This window comes from Girardinichthys multiradiatus, chromosome 10, assembly GCF_021462225.1.
Source record: "Girardinichthys multiradiatus isolate DD_20200921_A chromosome 10, DD_fGirMul_XY1, whole genome shotgun sequence".
Taxonomy (NCBI): domain Eukaryota; kingdom Metazoa; phylum Chordata; class Actinopteri; order Cyprinodontiformes; family Goodeidae; genus Girardinichthys; species Girardinichthys multiradiatus.
Window position 1 is genome coordinate 1,855,277 of NC_061803.1, and position 22,213 is coordinate 1,877,489.

A 22,213-nucleotide genomic window follows, 5' to 3' on the forward strand; every position below is an offset into this window, starting at 1 on the left:
TTCATCTGATGAAGTCTGCTGAGATCTTGACAAACTGACAAAAAGCCACTTTTACATTGAAAAGAAGGAGACTGGCTTATTTTAACTAGTTAATGGTGGATATTATTAGTCCAGTTTAGTTGTAAAAATGACTGTTTTCTGTTCTTCGTGGTAAACGTGATCCTCCGCCCCTTTCCTCCGCGCTGCGCCGCTCCGCAGACCCGGGCTCTCCAGTGGGACAGACCCACATCTCGCTCGGACCACCCGGACCTGAAGCGACTGTTCTGTCTGCAGGGATCACAGCCAAGCTGGACTCGCTGATTGGTTTAATTTTCTTGGTTTGGGTCGGTCTTATCCAGGTGAGTGACCGCACCGTTTGTCAGCTTTTATGCCTCATTTTAGGTAAATGTGAACTCAGATGAACTTTACTGGTCATGCAGAGGCTTTGTCTGCAGTAAGTGTGACTGATTCAAGGGCTGACATTGGATTTTGTCATATTATTTCATAATTGCTGCATAACTATTGTTTTAAGATGATATTTCTGACATTTGTGTTTAATTCCAAGGTGAAAAGAGATATCACTGCCGTGGTATGTTGGGATTAATTATTAGACCCTCACCGTTAAGACAAAGCCAACAGATTAGGTTTAGTTTCAGATAAAGCAGTATTATGTTGTTAATGATCAAACTGTCGCTCTACAACATTCAACACAACTTGATCTGTAGCATGTTTAACCCAACAGAAGCAGCAGCTTTATGTCATTGCATTTGAAATAAATAATACATTTCATTTAATTGCTTTGGTTGTGATCACCCTGCCTTGTAATTACACAACCTATGTAACATAACCCATCCATTTTCCTGCACTACATGTCAGTAACATTACTGTGATTCAGTGGAACACGCTACTGACTCCTTGAAGCAAACTGAAGTGTTTTAAATATGGAAACAACTGTGCTTCAGTGTGTTGGACTGGTTGCAGGTTCTGGAGCAGTAGCCCTCTGACCCTGCTAAGACCACCATGTAAAACAGCCCACAGATGCTCAGCCAGAGTGCTGGAGCTTTGCAGTGAACAAACATGCACAGATCAATAAAAACCCAGCCTGCTTTAGTGATTACTTCATAAAATCCAATAATTCGTGCAGGGATGGATCCAATCTTCCTTACTGGGGATCCGTGTTCTTTTCATGTTCAACTGGCTCTGTAATTCCCCAGTAATCTCCCCTGGGTAAGCTTCCACTACATGAGCACATGCTTTGATACCGCCAATATGCTCTCCTGTATGTCGAAGCAGATGGTGAGCACATGTATGTAGTATGTTTCCTGTATACAACCACACATGATTTACACTAACGATACAGTGCTTGTGAAAACACTTGATGACATAAACAAGTACAGGCATTTCCTGTTTTATTTCCCCTTTTTTACCTGAGGTCCTAACATCCCTCTGAGAAGGGGGTTCCTGTAACCTTTAGGTGTCACTGATGCAGCCAACGTGTAAATGGTCATGCCTGAACCTGGCTGGTGTGTTTGTTTTCACACGGCACACACAATGTGATGTTTGGAAACCTTTGACATCACTGGCTGCTGTCAGCAAATGGCTGCAGTTCACTCATCTGTCAACAACCTCTAACCCCCTCGTTAACGGCCGCACCGTGTTTTTAAGAGCTTCAAGTGCACATTTTGGTCCTGATAGTTTTTAAGATACCAAAACTGTTGATTAAAGGGCAAACATCTCATAATAAAGACATAAAACTTACAAATATAGAAAATATTTAACATATGAATTATAATTGGAATTTATTTTGTTTTTAAAGCAGATAAGTCATTTTAAAAGCATTTAAAAATACTTTTTTCATGGTCAAATGTGTGGCCGCTCACTGACTGCACAGAAAAAGGTTGGAGTGAACATTTTTGCTTCAGAGATCATGGAAATGTGGGTTGGATCGGTACCTTGAGCAGGCAGTTAACAACCAGACCACAGACTGCAATTGTTGTTTGTGAGCATAAAGTTAGAAACTGCCTTTTTTGCAGCGGTTTTTACTCCTTATATGTCATCTGTCAGAAGAAACTGTCTGAGGATGTCAGCAGAGCTGCTCCCTTCAAATGATCCTCCTGCATTTTAGCCACAATAATTTCTTGTACTGATTATGTGGAGAAAAGTGAGACTTGCACACCCTGCACATGATCTGCTAATATAAATAACCTTTTATGTCTGGTTAGTCTAGGTAATGGTAAACTATTGAGACTTTTTAATGCTGCTTGCTTATCATCTAAAGATTCCCAGCATTTCTGAGTTCAGGTGCAACCAGGAGATTCTCAGAAAAACAGATGTCTAGATATCCATGCAGCTCACTTGTTTTTAGTCAACACATGGATTTATCCAGACATCCTGGATTTACAGAACATTTTAGTTGTCTTTCCTGGTCGGATGCTGTTCCCTGGAGGTTTCAAATGTTCTTCTTCAGTGTTGGACAGATTACAATTGTTTTGGTTACGGAGGTTTAAAAAGATTTTATCTATGTTTTAGTAGTGAGCACCAAAACGTCAATGTAATAGAAAAACAGGACTATACTTCCCACATTGAGACCCATTGTTTATAAAGTGTCCTAATAGAACATTTTGTTGAGGTTGCCCTCAGAAAGCAGACAGATGTTTGAACAGACATCATGTGATTAAAGATAGCAAATGTTTGATATTTTTTCACACAGTTATTCAATCGTTGCATGATAAGTAAACATTTTACTAAATAAATCTGAAAAGTGTGGAGTGCTTTTTTAGTCAGCCTCCATAGCCAATACATTGTAGAGCCATCTTTTACTATTATTTAGGCTGTAAGGGGTCTGTGTCTAACCTGCCCATCCATGGACTATAAACTCAATCAGATTGGATGAAGAACATCTGCTTTCAGGTCTCTCCACAGATTCCCAGTTGGATTTGGGTCTGGACTTTGACTAGGCCATTCTAACCCATGAATCTGCTTTGATCTAAACCATCCATACTCTGGCTGTATGTTCAGGGTGGTTGTCCTGCTGGGAGGTGAACCTTCACCCCGGTCTCAGGTCTTCTGCAGCTTCTAGCAGGTTTTCATCCAGGATTGCCCTGGATTTAGCTCCATCCATCTTCCCATCAACTCAGCATGATGCTGCCACCACCATGTTTCACAGTGGAGATGGTGTGTTCAGGGTGAGGTGCAGTGGTGGTGTTCCTACATGTTATTCTTGTTGGCCAACTTCTGGACATAATATTTTATACTGGATTTTCTCAGGGGTATTAAAACGGTCGGATTTATTATTCTTCCAGGTGCCTATAGTGCAAATGCTGATGGACATTTTATGATTAGCATATATGGCTACTTTTTACAGCATCAAGGTCTATGTCAGCGAGTGCTGTGGTGATGGACCCCAGAATGCAGACAGCTGGCAGAGTTGCAGTGAGGAAAATGTAATTAAACCAAAGAAACTCACTCACAGGTGGTGGCAGGCATGAACAGAGAAAATACTGATCGGTAAAAGGGAACTATGATCAGTAAATGTTTCTGCGATGGCCAAACAGGACAAAGGCCTACATAAGGAGCATGGTGCAGGTGAAACCGGGAGACTGATTGCATGGAGCAGGTGGACCGAATGAAGCTGACTATAAGCAGAGGCATGAAAGAAAACAGAAACATAGCTGGGACTAAACATGAATACCAGGACAATAACTTGGAATATTTTTCAGATCTTAACAGAAAACAAGCTAAAAAGCACTCAAACAGAATACAAGAATAATAAGAAACCAAGCCAAAACAAAACAATGAACAAAAGCACCACCTGGAAAACAATGAGCAGAAACAGGACCCAAAAACACAAACTAGAGATCAGAACAAAATAAAACTCAAAACAAAAACTCAAACATGTTCAAATCATAACACTTTATCTAATTTCTAAGGATGGTGAGGCCTTTACTCACAGTAGACAGACAGGAGAAGGGCAGAGAAAGAAGGAGGTAAGACCTGCAGCAAAGGTCCAGAGGTTAAGAGTAGAGCTCGTCGGCTGCATTGAGGACTAACAGCATCTGCGTTTGGGCCACCTCCTCCACCCGTTCGCCATGCGTGGCCCTAAACTGTTATTAACAGGACTGAGAACTGAAAACATTAAATCTGAAACAAGCAAGAAAGACTGAGAAAGAATAGAAAGGACTCAACAGAAGCATAAACATTAAAAGGCAACAAAGAAGGAAATCAGGACTCCAGTAGACGCAGGAAACAACACAGTAGAGAGAGTTTGAATATTTTTTGGAGGCATGTGGGTGTTTTCTTGGATGAGGAGGAAGTGTAGCAATGTTTTTCTTGGATTCAGACTGAGTGATGGTGAAAATAGAAACGTAATTGAAAGTCAAGCGGTGGTCCTGAAAAATGTGGCCTTATCATGTAAGTTTGTTCACCTGGTTAGTGAGTAACAGACCTGAAAGGTGGTGGAGGGAAGGAAAGACCTGCGTTAAATTCTCAAATCAAATGTGGATTTCACTGAAGCAAAACCGGGATATAGATGGAAAACCAGCGGAGATACGTGTAGGAAACCAAGGATTGCATAGAGAGAAAGAGTTTACAGAAAGATCCTAAGACGGTTTCAATCAGCGTTGATGTCTTAATCGAGAGTCAGGCTCCACCGAAATGATGCTCTTCTCAGGAATGTGTTCAGAGTAGCTAAACTCACACGGCTCTCTTTAGACTGTGGTTACTCTGGTTTACATCTAACAAAACCATCTGAAGAACAAACTGCTCATACCACACGGGAACATCGGGCCGAGTCTCTGGAGAAAGACCAGGGAAAAACTAGACCACAGCATCGTCTTCTGGATCTTCAGATGACTGAAATACTTTATCTGAAATATTTGTCTTAGTTTGGCTTTTCAAAATAAAACCTATTTGGAATTTCAGCATTTTCAACACACAAGCGTTGAGGAACACGAGGGACTATCAGATATTTTTGTTTTCCTGGTGGACCTAGATTTCTGGTCAGATGCTGGACTCCTAAAGCTCCACTTTTAGTCTGGGTCAAATTTGCACCAAAGCAGCAAATGTTCTAGATATCTGAAGATGTTCTTGTCCGAATTGTTCTGCATTTCTTATGGACTATTATTCTTGTGATGTTCTCTGTTAGTTTTTCCTGTGACAGCGAAAATATACAGATTTCATACTTTAAAAGAGTTAAATTATATACACAGGCTTATAATTATTTATGGTAGACCTAATACAGTATATCGAGTATTTTATATTTTATGCCCATTAACTGAATTTGAAGAACGTTGCCCATAGTTTTGACTGGATGTTAACCCAGAGTGAGGGCATGTTTTCTGAACAAGATCTCCTGCTTCATCTAATATGTCCAATATGCTGGTTTCTCTTGAAGTAAAGAACCCACAGTCTCATTCCACCACCACCATGCTTAACAATGTATTCAGTGGGAAAAAAAACGTCATTTTTCCCACATTCAAAGTGACCAAGAGAATTATTCTGTTTCCCTCGCAGTTTTTTTTCTTCTTTGTCACTAAGTTGATAGTCTAAGTAAAGTTTTGACTCATTTTTATGTCTGAAAATCCAAGTTTAAAGGTCATTTTCTCTTTCTGTTGGATTGTCCATGTTTTATACAAACTGACAACAGGCCTTCCTGACAGAACCATGAAACAGTGACCACAAAGACCAAGGTGGTAGCCACCAGGCTCTGTCCACAGGGATTATGGGAGAGACGGAGCCGATTAATTAGGGGATAATCCAGGGTATGTCCAGGTCCCTGCTGTCAAACGGTCCCTGAGTTTTCTTTGATCTGAGACAAAGACAGACATGCTGCCTCTGGGAATAAACAATACATTTGCAAAATTAATATTATAATATTACTTGTATTATTTCAGGGCATTTTAAATAAAAATATCCATGCTTGTGTGTAACTCAGAAGGAGGAGAGAAGAAGAGTGGATGGGTTGTTCATTTAAAATGCACAAGCGGAAGTAGAGGGAGTTATTCCTGCTGGGTTGTGGTTGAAGGTTTTTAATAGGATTACATGCAGATAAACAACAGTGGAGTTGATCCAGTAAAGTTTATGGAAACCTTCCGGTGGTCCTCATGATGTTTCAGCCTGAAGATCACACCTCTGGAAACCCGTCCGCTGCGTTCCTCTTAGCCTGAGTATGGCTCTGCTCAGGGATGGTATGCAGCATGTTTCCTCCCTCTTTGCTCCCTGACGCCCCTCCTAAAACAGCAGCCAAGACGAGTGGAGCGTAGGGCCCGGGACTGCGGTCAGCGTCATATTAGATGGGCTGCATTGGACCTGATGCAATTCTCCATGTTGTGACCCATAGCAGGTCATTAATGAATCCAGACAAGGCTTTTTATGTGTGGGAGGCCTGTGGGCGTTTAGCTGCTGCTGTGAAAAGCTTTTAAAGAGAAACGGAGGTGAATTTATGACCTCTTCATGGTATCAAAATATTCCTAAAAGGGATATCAGTTGATAAACGTTGATAAAAAGCCAATTAGCCTGGCTTTGTGACAGACATCCAGAGGTACAAAATCCTGAAGCAGAGAAAAGCCACAAAACTAAATATGAATCAAACCAAAATTTGAACTGAATTCATTTTAATGTTTCAATGATGAAAATAAACTGTTAAAGAAGAATAACCTGTAACCAGGAGAAAAAATCACTCTGAATTTTTATTAAGTTACAACCATATTAGTTCATCCATCTGAACCTCAAAATTAAAATGATTTTTTGGATCTATTCTCTCCTGATATTTTTGTTCTGGGGGCTTCATACATCAGTAATCTGACATTAAAGCCAAGCAGCAGCAGTAATTATTTTATCAGGAAAGTTCCTTATTTTTTCCTCTCATTTTGCCCGTTTCTAAACTAATCTGCTTGTGTTGAATGAGGCGTCGTCTGCCAGATTAAACGTCTCGAAGTCCTTCTGATAAATGTGAACGTTATGCAGCCGACAAGCCAGACACAACAGGAACAATGGAAGCAGAAAGTCCACCCATTGTGTGGATGAGAAACAGATTCTAGTTTGCTCCACAGAGGAGGGCCTGTGGTCTAAATTTAGCCGGTTCCACACCAACGGACTCTTGGAACGTGGAATCCTAAAAACTTCTGGGGCAGATTTATAGAGAAAAACCAGCCATTTTGCAGCGCTTCGCAGCATCAAGGCGAGGAAAGCAACTGTAAATGCTGTATGTTTGCATTAATATAACATTAAATCACACCCGAGCCTCCAGATTTAACACAGATGTCTTTCCTCTCAATAGATGGCTTCATAGTTCAACCACAGAACCCTTCCAGCTGGACACGGACCTGTTTCTGAGCTGCTGTTGACAAAGCCAAAGCCTGGAGCGATCTGCGGAGCCTGACCACTCTCCAATAGGATTAACTGCATCCAGGAACCCGTGTTCTCCTCAAGTTCTGCCTCTTTCATTTGTTCAGCGATGCAAACCATCAGGCCAGAAACTTGGGACAGAATTTGGCTTGTACCTAAGAAACAGAGATAATAATCTGGTGAACAGTTTGGACCTTTCTTTGAATCTTGGAAAAACCTTTGCAAGTTTTTTCCAGGCCCAAATTTTGGATCCCTGCAGAACTGAAGCTACTTTTAGGCTTCAGTTGTGAATACAGACAAACCCAGAAAGATTTTCAAGAGATATTTAGAAAATATTACAAATTTCAGGCTTTGTGATCATGAATCTTCAGGAGAAGTTGTCAGGCCTTAAAGGTCTGGTCTCGCACTCCCACAGCAGGCGGCGTCATAAAGGTGACCTCACAGTGGACATGATCAGCCCTCCTCTGGGAGACTTCCGGCACACCATGCACGTGGGACGTGGCGGCGATGTCTTCGGGGACACCTCGTTCTTGAGCAACCACGGTGGCACGGCCAACGGAAGCAACGTAGAGACCGATTCTGTGTCCTCACCTGACAACAAGATCGGCGCGTTCTTCTCCAGGACGCTTCGGCACATCAGGCGGGGCTCCGACAACCGACCCAGAGAGGGAGCAAAGGATCTGTCCCCTCCGCCTCCTGCCGTGTCTCCCATCATCAAGAACGCCATCTCCCTCCCCAGGCTGGATGTGGATATGTCGAACGGGAGTCCCACCACCAAAGTGCTGTTCCCCAGTTCCACACCAGACGATCAGAGGAGCTCGTATGGTGAGTAGGAAACATCTCCTCATGCTGCTTGCCTGGTATGTTTATACAAACAAGGGATCAAATAATAGCTTTACAGTGCTGTGAAAAGTATTTACCCCATTAAAAATGTCTTCTTTTCCCCATACTTACATGTTTCAGATCAGAAAAGCTTTTAAATGCCGGACAAAAATGTGAATAAATAAAATGTATGCAGTAGATGTCTTGTTTTTGTTACGATAGCTGCAGTTTAGCCCTTTTCCTGCTTTTCTCTCAGACATACTGTTACAATCAGCCTGTGGTAAGAGAGGACAAATGAAGACATGCTTTAATCTGTAAACTTTATAGCTATAAAGACTGTAGTATGTTGCATTTAAATATCTAAATCCCTCACACACACCCAGACAGACTGCATGAGCCATGAGTGTGATGTCAACAGAAGCATTTACCAGACAGCTCTGTCAGGGTCTCTGAGTAATCAGTGCAAACGCTGCTGATTATGAGCCAAGATGATTCATGAGGACATCTGGGACAAATCTGTCGCCAGATGACTGAGCAAACCTCACTGAGTTTCACAGTGGCTCTGCAGACGGTACCTTCTTGCCCATCATGTTCTTCTACCGTCTGACCTTTGCCCCTTTGCCTCGTTTTACAGCGCTGCCGTTTCATTTGAAAGGGAAACTCCTAAAGTTTGGGCTTGGGACAATTTTGGGATTTAGTGGCGCTCCTTTCTTAATCCCAAAATAGCAGAGCAGTAACAGATGATGTCATGTGGGCTTTCCAGTGAAGATAAATGGGCCGTTTAGTAATCCTTAGATGTTTGCAAGTCATAAAACTGTTCAAATAAAACGTTGAGCAAATTTTAAGTTGAACTGTAAACATAATGTTCTTCATCTGAAGGTCATCAGACTAATATTAATCAAAGATAACCGGAGTAAATACAAAATAGTTTTCAAGTCATGATTTCATTTATTAAAGCAAACCAATCTGGTCCAATGTGGATTGGACCAGGTATTATTATGACCAGGTATTATGTTTAGGATGTAATCACACCCTAAACATAATACCTGTTGTTCCTGCCTCTGCAGCAGCAGCTGACATCAAGTGTTTCTGGTAACAAGTATTTTAGATCACTGTGGAGGACCCACTGTGCTTTGCAGAATTGATTGAATTCAGCCTCAGTGGAGGGCAAAAATGGCCTGCATAAGGTCACAAAACAGAATCACAAGATGGTCGGACTTTCTCCTGGAGGGTTTTCTGCTAGAGAGCAGAGTTAATGGTTCTGTGAATTGTTGTAAGTCGTCTGGATCCTAAAGCAGCAAAGCAGTCCCAGACCATCACACTACCACCACCATGTATGACACCAGATGTAACAGGACACACATCTTCTAAAAACACCAACTTTTGTCAGTCCAAAGAACATTTTCCCAAAACTCTTGGAGATCGTCAAGATGATTTTCAGTGAATACGAGACGGCCTCTGTGTTCTTTTGGGTCAGCAGTGGTTCTGACCTTGGAACTTTCCCATGGAGGCCATTTTTGCCCAGTTTGTTATTCTTATTGTTGAGTCATGACCTCTGACGTTAACTGAGGCAGTGAGGTCTGCAGAGCTTTAGATGATGTTCTGGGTGCTTCTGGGACCTCCTGGGTGAGTCGTTGATGAGATCTTGGAGTAATATTGGTAGACCAGCCTCTCCTGGGAAGGTTCTTCACAGTTCCATGTTTTCTCCATGTGTGGATGATGGTTCTTGTCAGGTTTAAACAACCTAACAATACGTATAACAACACAAAAAGAAGAGAGAGACAAAGTATTAGTTATTTTACTCGCTTTGCGAGGAGAGACGGTCAGTTACAGATCTCCCAACCGCTCTGAAACCCATCTAACCGCTCCCTCTTTTTATTGTCTTCTGGGGGTCCCTAGTTACAAAGAACATTAATCTCTAAAGGATGGGAAAACAACAGCTGCATCGTAAACAAGTCATAAACAGCTTTATCCATTAACAACACATTTCCACAGTCCTCTTTCAGCTTCCAGGATCAGTTGTGCCTTTTGTTCAGTGTAATCAGCCTTCATCTTTATGACCTCCTCAACTGGACTGCTTCCTTCTCTGCTAGCTCAGCTCCATTTATGATCTTTGCCTGCAGACAACTCATCAGATCATTTACTCACACACATCTTGAATGATTATAAGATCAAATAGTTATGTTAAAAAATAGGAGAAAATGTAAGACAAATCTTTATTCAATTATTTCAACAGTTCTCACTGTGGTTCTCTGGAGACCTGAAGCTTTAGAAACAGGCTGGTAACTCTTTCCAGACTGATAGATGACAATGACCTCGTTTCTCATCTGTTCTTGAATTTGTTTAACTCGGGACATGATGTGCTGCTTTCGAAGATATTTTAGCCTACTTCATGTTCCCAGGCAGGATCTGTTTATGTGATTTCTTCCCCTCTGGTCGGGCAGTAATCAGGCCTGGGTGTGGCTAGTGAAACTGAACCAAAAAATATGATTAATTACTTTTGCGATGTCTTCTTCAGCTTCATACCTTTGTAAAACTAAACCTGGCTTTGTGTTGGTCTCTCACAAAAAAACAAATTGGCAAACATTTACATTCCAGTTTGCGATTTTAATGTGGCAACATGTGAAACAGTTCAAAGGATGTGAATACTTCAACGAACAGTATCTTCATGTGAGAGCGGTTGGAAAGCAGATCTTGTGGGCCTTGGAAAGATTCAAGCTGGTGGTTTTCCCCTGCTTCCAGGCTTTCTGCTAAATGAAGCAAATCTTCTCTTGGCTGCAGTTTCCCAGTCAGAGAAAAATAGCTCATGAACTCATGATGCTGCACATCTGTAAAGGCCAAGAGAAATATTTCAGCCCAGGGTTGGTATGAAGGCCGCTGCAGATTCATCCCAGTTCCTTTAAGCTGAATCGAACCAGGTCGTTATCTTGACTGAATTAATTTAATCACAAATAGAGAGTCCACATGTGCCAAATATTAGCTCAGACTGACTGAGGTTCAGACAAACCAACTCTAACAAAATCTGGTAGCCATTATGAGGTTAGTGTTGGCTCCATAACAAGGTCAGGGGCCCAGACGTTTTTACAGTCAGTCAGCCTCACAAGATGTTTACCTGGCATGTTTGTGCCAGATTTACAGACCAGTATTTAAATCAGAACATGCTTTTTGATTGTCTAACCAGATCCATCACAACCTGCTTTTACCACTTATTTCTTTCACAGTTTCTGGGTAAAATGTGTGAATCTGTGAAATCTGTTTCTGTTGGATGAAATCAGAAACCTCATGGCTCTTGGCCCCGTAGGGCCAGCGTTCTGCAGTGGTAACTAATCTATTTTGGCCTCACATGTGTGTGTTCGGGGTGATTGAGTTGGGGAAACTGGCAGGGTTCTAGCAGACAAAGCAACACACATCATGATGGGCTTGTTACAGGTTTGATCCAATAAAAGGTAAATGCTGCCCCCTGTTGGAACTGCAAGTTAGGGTCATTCTGTGACATCATGAGGATGTGATTACACCTGAACGTTTAAAGGTTTTGGCTTAATAATAAAATAAAGTTTCTAGCTCTCGGAGTACAACATACATTCCACAACCATCCCAAAAACATTTTTTAAAGTTTAATCTGGTGCTTCCCTCTATTGGCTCAATGTTGGGGTCATTGTTGCCTGTCCCTAACAATGTCAGTGTGTAAATGTGTGGATGAATGGGTGAATGACTGATTGTAGTGCATTGTAGGTTTCTAGGGACTTGATAAAGCGCTATACAAGTTCAGGCTATGTATGAACCTGACTTTGTGAAGAGCCTTGAGACGACATGTGTTGTTAATTGGCGCTATAGAAATAAACTGAATTGAATTTTCTCCCTCAATTCAGTTCAGTTTATTTATATAGTGCTGATTAATGACACGACATCTCAAAGTACTTCACAAAAAACAAACTTCAATCTAACCCTACAGACAGATTTCAAGTCAGGTTCATACATTCCAATTAATCGTAACCATTGAACAGTTCAGTCAGATTCAGTTATTTATTTAAATTGGATAAAAAGTTTTTCTATCTAAGGAAACCCAGCAGATTGCATCCAGTCAGTGACTTGCAGCATTCACTCCTCCTGGATGAGCATGTAGAGACAGTGGACAGTCACTGGTGTTGACTTTGCAGCAATCCCTCATACTGAGCATGCATGTAGCGACAGTGGAGAGGAAAAACTCCCTTTTAACAGGAAGAAACCTCCAGCAGAACCAGAACCAGGCTCAGTGTGAGCGGCCATCTGCTACGACCGACTGGAGGTTTGAGGGAACAGAGCAGAGACACAAAGAGAACAAAGAAGTACTGATCCAGGAGTACTTTCTATGGGAAGGAAAAGTGAAACATCCATTGTATCTCCGGCTGTACGTTCAGGGTGGTTCTCCTGCTGGAAGGTGAACCTCCACCTCAGTCTCAGGTTTTCTGCAGCCTCTAACAGGTTTTCTTCCAGGATTGTCCTGGATTTAGCTCCATCCATCTTCCATGTTTTGGGTAATGTGAGGAGTAGGGATTCTGGCACACACTTCCATACAATTCAGTAGTGCACTTATCTGATCAGAACAACTTCTTCGATCCCATACATTGCCCGTGGCAAATTGCAAACAGGACTTCTTATGACTTTCTTCCTGCCACTCTTCCATAAAAGTCAGATTTGTTTAGTGTCTAACTACTAGTTCTCCTGGGGACAGATTCTGACACACAGAGATCCAGGGGCCTCTTGGCAGCTTTTCTGATTAATGCTGTCCTTGTTAGGTGGACATCCATGTCCTGGTAGGTCTCCAGGTGGTCCACCCTCTCTCCATGATGGATTGAAGAGAGCTCTGGGAGATGTCCAAAGCTTGGGATATTGTTGTAGACCTTAACTCTGCTTTAATATTCTCCACAATGTTCTCCCATACCTGTCTACTGATTCCTTGGTCTTCATGATGCTGGTTGTTCTCTAATATTCTCTAAAGAACCTTTGAGGCCAGAAACAGAGCATCTACAGTTAGACTCAGATGGGTTCTGGTTACTGATTAAGTGACTTCAGACAGTAGGGGTAATAGATGAAAGATGTTCTGTTGGATCTGATGATCTTTGTCTGTTCTTCAGGTCTGGGGTCTGGATTTGTCACTTTGCCTCGTCTCTCCCGCTCCGAGCGCCAGCAGCCATCCATCTCCTCCCCCGCCTCCTGCTCCGTCAACATTCACCGCGGCTCCTTGACCGATCCAACCGATGTCATCTTGTCCACCTGTTCAGCCTCTGTTGTGACCTCCGAACCCAAATGGACCACTCGCACTGCGTACTCTGACTCCCTCCCATCCCTCACCTCCCTGGACACCTTCACCTTCGACCTTGGCCCATCCCTTCTGAGCGAGGTGTTCAGCCTGATCGACAGCCGCCAAGAAGAGCCCGCTCCCACATGGGAAGGAGAGGAGGTGGAGTCAGCATGTGGTCCTGCCAGTGATGGGTCGGAAATGAGTTCTGCTACTATTTCCTATGTGGATTCCTTGCTGAGGGAGGACTGTGGGGGCGGGAAGAGTTCATATGAAGCTGAGTGTGAGGAAGAGTGTCACGGGAAAGTACCAGATGTGTTGTTGGGTTATCCAGAGCGAGCCAGGATAAGGATGGAGAGCGAGAGGTTTCAGAGTGCTACAGATGTACTGGCACGCCACTACGGCGTCAGCCTCTCAAAGTTACAGAACAAGATGGAGGCTGGAGATTCAGAGATCCTGACCCAGCCCAAGAAGAAAATATCCTACACTTTCATGGACGATGAGGATGAAATCAAAGTCTGACAGGAAAGAAAATCAAACAAATTAATTTCCTTTAATTGGGTAAATAATTTTGTATTTCCAATTAAGCCTTCAATAATAGCTGGCAGGACCTGTTCTGCAAACAGCAACACAGACTCAGTGTTCATAATAATCAGTTTTCCATTTCTATGCAACCCGCTCCAAGTATGGCTGAATGGATCCGAGTAAGAAAAAAGAGACTCCGAAAGAACAGAAACAAATCCGAGGTGTGCCAAAGAAAGTAGCTGAGATCACCTTCAGGGTGAAAAAGACTTTATGTGGAAGTTGCAATCGCTTGGTTCTCCTCACACTTCCACTTCTGCAACAGGGACATGTTCTGAGTCTATATCACCAAGGAGAACACAGAGAGGAACCCGACTTTTCACTCAGGAACAAAGTGCCAGGTCAGAAAAAGGGAACAGAAGCTCTTAATAAGACTGATCAGGAATGTCTAAGAGGGTGCAGAAATCTCCTACATTTCCTAGATCTGAATGATCACACTGAGGCACTGAGGGAACATGCGAAGCATTGTCTGTTTCCAGAAGCATCTCCAGTCACGTTACAAACAAGCTTTAATGTGTTTTATTGGGATTTTATGTGACAGACCAGCACAAACCTAAGCAATTTTATTTAGGAGTGTCAGAGTAAAGGAGGTTGAATACACATGCATGCCACACTTTTTAGAGTTTCCTGTTTAAATGTTTTGAAGAACATGCATCACTTTCATTCCTCGTCATAATTAGGATCCAACCTGTGTTGGCCAGTCACATGAACTCCACATAAAACCCAGTTTGAGGTCATGAATGTGTCTCCAAGGCACCGAACCATGTAATTATTCTTTAATGCTGCAGATCTTTTTATATAAACACAGTGTGCACCTTCTTTTATTTTGATTATGGAGTCCTGTATTGCCTTTTACAGAAGATTTTCTATGTTTTTTTACATACCTGTACCTGAAGATATTACCTGACCTATGAATATGTACTTTACAGTATGAGCACCTGCAGTGCATAGTGCAATTCACGCCCGTATGCAGCATCAGTTATAAAAAATGATTATATGAATGGACAATAAAGACATTTTTAATTAGATTTGCATTCATTTGTATTGTTTTTAGGGTGGCAAACACAGAAATATAAAGCTGGAAGGTTGCATCTGCTAACCTTTACATCCGCATCTTGGTTTTTAACAGTGGTCTATAGTGACTCTGACCATTACGATGTAAAAAATAAAGAACATTTGAATAAATAAATGAAAAAATGTGAGGAATATACCTCTAAAATGTTAATTAAACTATAAAAATTCAAGTCAAAACTGCACATTTTACTGAATAATGCAAAAGTACATGCAGCCGGTAGAATGTGGTAGACCCTCACTGTGCCATAGAGGGAAGCTGTTTTGACTGTGAGGGTGGAGGAAGTGGAGGAGGGCAATTCGGGGCTCTGACTCCAGGCTTCTTCAGTGGAGGCTTTTTGATGTTAGTTGGTGGAGCACGTGGTGCAGGCTTGGGCATCTGGGTGGCGTCTGCAGCAGCAGCAGCAGCAGCAGCTGTGGTAACTGGGGCAGTGGGTGGAGGGAGAGGGGCCTGAGGCCTCGGTGGTTCTGGGGCTTTCGGTTTGGAGAACTGAACTGCCATCTGCTCACTGGTTTGGTTAGTTTTGATTAGGTTGAAGGTTCTCTTTGCTGTGTGGAAACAGAAGAAGGAAAAAACAAAAATGAGCTCTCAGACGAAGTTCTGTTGTACTCTGGTGCCACCCAGTTTGGACCTTTTAGTGACATACTCTTTGATTTTAAGGTTGTGAAAGGGCATAACATGAGATGATATCATAATTAGACCTTCAGGACCTTCTGAAGATGCTTTATAAAACTGAACTGGTTTGGCTGTATTGCTGGTTCCAGCCGAGAATCTGCTAAAAACCAAACGCTCTGCCACAGCGCGGGGGCGCACGAGGGTGGAGGAGTCATGACTGGGGCTTGTTTTTCTAAATAATGTATCATAATTTAGAAATAATGATACATATACTTGCTTAACTATTTGAAACTTTATCCCTTTTTTAAAGTTCCAGGGTCAAATGTTAGGGAGAGGTAAATAATATTTCTGTTGATCGGGTCAAACAGACCCACAGAGGCCTGAGGTGATATTTCTAAAAACCTTTCTCTCTTCTCGCCTGTGACACATGGTCTGTCATCTGATGACATTTTGGTCACTGATGAGAGAGACTTCCTGTTTCCTGTGTGCTTCCTGGTTAGTAAAACAAGATCAGTAGTTTCTTTATTTTCCTTCTCACATTGCTTTAACAAACCACAGCTTCAATGTGGTTACAGACTAGTAAGTAATGTAGGCTAGCAAGTAATGGGCCAAAAGTGAGTTCTGATGATCTGTTTGAGAAGAAAACAAACATAATGGGTCCATCAGGTGGATTCTCTACATCTTTTTAACATGAACCTAACAGTTTTTTTGTGTTTGGAGCTGGTTAATAAAAGTGAAAACGAAAATCCTACTGAGTCAGTAGGTCTCTAGTAGTTGCTGCATAAGAACCAGGCCATAAAACCTCCCAGCTGGACCTCTAAGAACCACCTTCACTTACGTTTATATGGTGATCCAATCGTCAACACGGCCTTGGGAGATTCAGGCGGAGCCTCCAAAATCGGTTCCAGTTGGACCTGATCCAAGCTCTGCCTCTGGGTGAGATTCCTCATCTGACCACCTGGGTTCGGTGCCGGCACTGTCGATCTGGGTGGAGGGGATGGGATCTGGTATGGTGCGGAGCCGGATCCGGAGGATGGGCTGGGAGCTGTAATTGTGCTGGACTCAAACATGGGTGAACCACTGGATCCTGCGTTGTCATTGGCTGCCGTCTCAGGAGTAGGGCTTCCCCATGTGGTGGTACCACCGCGGCTGCTCACAGAACTGGATTTAGCCCGGAAGAAGCCAATACTGTCCTGAGAGGTTGTGCTGATGGAAGAAAAATACTCTCAGAACATTTACCATCATGGTGAGGAACATCTTGATATTTGCTGATACAACAAACAGCAGAAGTTTCTGCTCAAGTTAAGATTTATTGTGGATTTTCTCTAAGTCACACATTGCAAACTTGCTAATTAAATATTTATTTTGGAACATTTTTAAATGTATGAATGATGTGATAAAAATATGACAAAAACATTAAGCCCATTTTTTTCTGATGACAGGCTTAACAACACAAACTAACGAAAAGCACCCCGTATTAATCTGTTTATTATACAAACGGTTAAAATTTAACATTCCAAATGAATAAGACTCCTGCCCGTGTGTGTGTGTGTGTGTGTGTGTGTGTGTGTGTGTGTCCAGTACCTGTTTGATTTGGAGACAGGGAGGTGATAGGAGGAGCAGGTGGACATGGATGAAGAGGAGGACACTGTTCTGCTCAGTCTATCCCTCTCTGAGAAGAAAGACTGGGCAGCAGGAGCTGGAACATCTGGGACTTCAGGTAAATCAGGTATCTCAAAGCTTACAGCTGGTGATGAAAGTTGGACCTCATAAGACATTAAATGTGGCTTTTGTCGTGTAGATGTGTTACAACAGCAGGAAACTCATCAGGATCTTTCTGAAACGTGTGCTGTGCCAACATCAGCATCAGGTCTTAAAACCCACATGCATGCTGAAAGAAAGCTGCACAGCTAAATCTGTGGTTTAACTTTGTATTAGCTGTGGTTTGAGTTCATAGTGTAACTGGTGCACTGGCTTACAGAGAGGGTGCAGCAGCAACAGGAGGTTTTACATTTCTTCTCTTTAAATTAAATTTAAACGTGCAACAAAAAATAAGCTAATGCTTTTAACTATCTTTAATTTGTAGTAGATTAAACTGCAGGAAATGATCAGTGAATATTTGAAATACCATATTAAAAAATATCTCTGCAATGTACATTATGATGCTAGCTGCTGTTTAGCTGCATCTGTTTCTGGCTTGAATGCATTTGGAAATTAGCACAGGCAGGTAAGGAAAAGGCTGAACATCTCATCAGCTAATGTGTTGCATTGCATTTCTTTGTAGTCTTTCTGTTTGTACCACAAAAGCATTAAATCTAGAAACCCCCCAAAAAACATCCTGATCTGCTCCTAAAGTACATCATATAAGCTTCTGAATTATTTATTTTAAAGGACGTGATTAAATTTGCCGTTACCTTCTGGAAAGAGACTGGAGCTGTACTGAATTAGAGGCTCAATGACCATCACCACCTGGACGGAAGATGCTGAAGCCATGTCGAACAGAGCAGCTTCCCTACAAGGAGGCAAACAAGAATCTCAACCCCAGAATATAGAAGATGTTGATCTAAAACTAAGAAATATAGTTTCAAGGCAGACAACATAAAAATCTTGAAACATAGGTTCATTACACACCCCTCAGCTCGTGGCCACAGCAGGTTCGGCCCCAGTACGATGGCGATGTTACTGGGAGTCATCTTATTTACAGCCTGCTGCTCAGACAGCAGAGACAGGAACTGGACCAGGTACCTGGACGGGCAAAGAGGGAACAAAGGGTGACAAAGGAAGCCTGAGAAGATAAAGAGATGCTCTACATGGGAAGAAATCGTGTAGGTGAGATGAACATTAATTTTCAGATTATATACCTCAATGTATTTGTTTGTAAAGCTTTACACAGAACATTTGAGATGGATGTTGTCAAGGATGTTCAAATTCTACCTTTAGCCCGGTGCTAACATGCTAATGCTTAAAAGGTAAAAATGTTCCCAACTAAATCATATTTGCTCACTGTGTTGCACTTTTTGTTGCTTGTGTGTCTTTTAGATGTTAGAATTGTGCAGAAACTGGGTTCGCTGTCATCATATCGTCACCTTCCAAAAATAATGGCCTATGTCATTTTATGACGTTTTTCAGGAAACACAAAAAACTTTACAAAATACATATAATATTTATTAACACTTTCATCATCTTAATTTTGGTGTTGCAGGTTCTTAGGTACAGTTGAAGTTGAACCAAAAACAAATCTCACCAGAACGTTTATCTGCTGAATTCTTCCTTAAAGGCTCTTTTTGGGTTTTTTGTGTGGGGTTCTTTTGAGACGTTATGGCCAGTAAATTTCTTACCTGAAATGTCATTTTCACTATGATGAAGCAACAATTTGATTCCCAAATGACAGCCAGTCAGAGCTGGTCTAAGAGAAAAGCTGGATGGATGGATAGATGGATTTTACCCAGGCTTCAATGTAAAACTTTAAACCACCTCCACCTTTGCATCACATGAATATTAACATAGAAGAAGGTCTTGTCCCATAACAGTGATCTACCTGGTTGAAACTGAACATCTTAAGAACATGTTAGTATATTAAATTTGTTTGGTGGATGCTATTTGATTAGTTTTAGTAATGCCTTAGTTTAGGCAGGTGGTTACTCAGGGAGGACATACCTAACATGTGTCCAGGGTGTGAACATGATTCAGATGAGGAAGTCCATGATGAAGACCATGAACCAACCAACTGTGGTGTCAAGGTCTGTTGAATCATGTTTGGATGAACTGCTGCTGCATATTTGAGATTGGAGTTTTTTTAACATGATAGAAGTCTTCTTTGTCTTGGTCCAACCCTGACTAAAGCTGTTAGCCGGAAAACTAATGACTTCTTTATCAAACCCTACTCTCAGCAGCCATTTTGAAATGTAAAACAGACTGCAGTCATGGACACAGTGAACACACACCTGAGGTTGTTGTAGTTTTCAGGAGGCAGTTTCTGCAGCAGCTCCCTGAACCTCTCCAGCTTTGCTGTTGGGTCTTTTTCTCTGTGAGGGTGGGGAAGAAAACTCAAAAAACTGAACACAGTCATGACAAGAAATGTAGGAACTCATGCAGCTGGCATGCAATACACACCCTGCAGCTGTAAACCAATCATTGTACAGTTCAAAGGTCATTAGGGGCTCTGGAAGTTCTCGAAGGTAACACTTCAATGCACCTGTAAACAAAATCAAGGAAAAATATTAATTACATGTTATATGTTCTTTTTCAATGCAGATGTTGATCTAATAAATGAATGCTATTTACATTTTTTATGAGTAAAAATACAGATATTATTTTTCTCTCTATTGGATATCATAGCATATTGTAAATTACAGGAAACTGCAACAAGGAGTAAATAAAAGAGGAACTGAGTTATTAATGTGAGCTGTGAAAGTGATGATGGTTGAACAGAGGAGGAAGAGTGGCCTATAGCAGAAACAAGCAGATAGACCCACACCTGCGACGGCGTGAGGATCCATGCTGAACTCGCTGTGGTCCACTATCCCTTGGTTAAGACAGATCTTCAGCTTCTTCACCACCGAGGCTGCTGCTGCTAGACGAAACAGACCCTACGCAGAGATGGGGTGAAGCAAAACTTTAAACAAGAGCAGGACCTTATTAAAAACTGATTCATTTTAGTTTTATTTCCTTGAATTCATCCATTTAAAGTGACTTAAAAATACTGATCCCTCCTGAAATCTTTTCACATTTTGTCACCTTAAAATCACTAACTTTAATATATTTCACTGAAGTTTTATGTGACAGAAAAACACAAGCAGTGTGGGATTGTGAGCTGAACGGAAAAGCATACAAGGCATCTAAAATGTTTTACAAGTTCAAATCTGAAAAGTGTGGCAGGCATTTATATTCAGTCTCTCTGAGTCATTACTTTGTAAGCTTTGTAAGTTCAGTCTTGGTCTTTTCTGACCAGAGGACTTTCTTTCACACTGCATGTTTGCTGTTTCTCCTCCATGGCTTGTGGCAATCTGCAAGCATGACTCTTCCACAAAGGCTCAGGTGGGACAATCTCCTGTCTGCTTATTGTCCACCCTGAGCTGTGGATCTCTCCAGTTACCATGGACATCTTGGCTGCTTCTCCAATCAATGTTCTCCTTGTCCAGCCTGTCAGTTTAGGTGGACGTTAATGTCTTGGTAGGACTGTAGTTGGTCCATCTTCTCTCCATGTTCAGATGATGGATTGAACAAAGCTCTGGGAGATATTCAAAGCTTGGGATGTTGTTGTAGAACCTAACCCTGCTTTAAACTGAACCAGAACTTTCCCCAAGACCTATGTGGTTGGTTGTTTGGTCTTCATGATACCAGTTGTTCTCTAATGTTCTCTGAAGAATCTCTGAGGCCAGAAACAGAACATCTAGAGTTAGACTCGGATTAAATCCCACACAGCTGGGTTCTGGTTGCTGATTAGGTGACTTCGGACAGTAGGGGTATCAGAGTAAATCAGGTTGAAAGTAAATCCGTGCTCTACTTGTCAGATTTTAAAAATCAATCATTTTACTTTCACTTCACTGTAATGTGCCACTTTGAGTTGGTCAGTCTCAGAAAATCTCATAAAATACATCGAAGGTTTTGGTTGTTGACTAAATGTATGAAAGAGTTCTGTTAACGTCTGCAAGGTTCTGTATAAAGTCCTGTACACCCACCTCCTCTCTCATGCCCGTTTTCAGCAGCATCTGAATGCACTCCTGGACGGGAGCTGCGATCTCCCTGCTGCTCTGGGTCAAATGTGAGACAAGCGGCTCACCATAGACCTTCTCGCTAGATAGGCTCAGTGCTGGATCTGCAGAGTCCAATCAAGGAGTCAGAACACACAGGATATGACTGCATCTGTGCAGTAGATAGATGGAGATCAGCTCTAGAGAAGTTTACCTTTTTGACTGTTATTCTCTTTGAGCTCGTTGATGTTTCTGTCCAGGAACTCGTGTGAATTCTTGTGATATTCTGCTTGCAGTTCCAGAAGCTGCAGTTAATTAAATGAGAAATAAGTGAGTAGAAACGAGTTCTTCATTCCATCATGGCTCTGTGTGAAGGCACCATTACTGAACTGCAACTCACACGGATGAAGTAGTTAGCATAGTCATCTTCTTTAGTTGCAAAGTGATACAGGTCTGCAGAGTACTGGTCCTATAGAGGCAGAAGACAGACATAGTCAGAGGTCACAGATTTCACAAAGTGATTGTTAACCCTGGAACAGCTCAGGTTTGTTGTAAAAGTTAACGTTGCTACCTTGATATTCTCCAGCTTCCTCCATGCTTCTTCTACTTCCTCCCTGAGTCCATCCTGCTTAGCCTGAGGCCCGCTGCTGGTCTGGCTCCTGTGAAAACACCAGCAAACCTGCAGATACCGCTGTGTGGGGTTTTATCTCCACGTTTCTAGATGTGGCTGTGCAACTCACCTGACTCGTGCATTGTTCCAATCGGTAGTGAGCTTTGCAAACTGCTTCTTGTTCTTCAGGATTTCAGGTAAATCCTCCTGGAGGGATC

General features: G+C 42.0%; 2 protein-coding genes across 2 annotated transcripts in view; one reads left to right on the plus strand and one right to left on the minus strand.

Annotated features, from left to right (window-relative positions):
• Positions 1-15,033, plus strand: cdc42ep1a (CDC42 effector protein (Rho GTPase binding) 1a). Its single transcript, XM_047376892.1, has 3 exons — positions 1-338; positions 7,256-8,148; positions 13,260-15,033. Exons 2-3 carry the CDS (start codon positions 7,683-7,685, stop codon positions 13,943-13,945), a joined length of 1,152 nt encoding a protein of 383 aa, XP_047232848.1. The 5' UTR covers positions 1-338; positions 7,256-7,682; the 3' UTR covers positions 13,946-15,033.
• sh3bp1 (SH3-domain binding protein 1) overlaps positions 15,009-22,213 on the minus strand; it is a 19,928-nt gene continuing 12,723 nt past the window's right edge. The window contains exons 6-18 of the mRNA XM_047376890.1: positions 22,126-22,202; positions 21,957-22,044; positions 21,786-21,854; positions 21,600-21,690; positions 21,374-21,510; positions 20,170-20,281; positions 19,806-19,887; positions 19,637-19,717; positions 18,324-18,437; positions 18,107-18,204; positions 17,277-17,439; positions 16,531-16,898; positions 15,009-15,625 (exon numbers count right to left, since the gene is read on the minus strand). Of these exons, the coding sequence (XP_047232846.1) occupies positions 15,315-15,625; positions 16,531-16,898; positions 17,277-17,439; positions 18,107-18,204; positions 18,324-18,437; positions 19,637-19,717; positions 19,806-19,887; positions 20,170-20,281; positions 21,374-21,510; positions 21,600-21,690; positions 21,786-21,854; positions 21,957-22,044; positions 22,126-22,202 (1,791 nt within the window). The 3' untranslated portion in view covers positions 15,009-15,314. The remainder of the gene's footprint in view (positions 15,626-16,530; positions 16,899-17,276; positions 17,440-18,106; positions 18,205-18,323; positions 18,438-19,636; positions 19,718-19,805; positions 19,888-20,169; positions 20,282-21,373; positions 21,511-21,599; positions 21,691-21,785; positions 21,855-21,956; positions 22,045-22,125; positions 22,203-22,213) is intronic.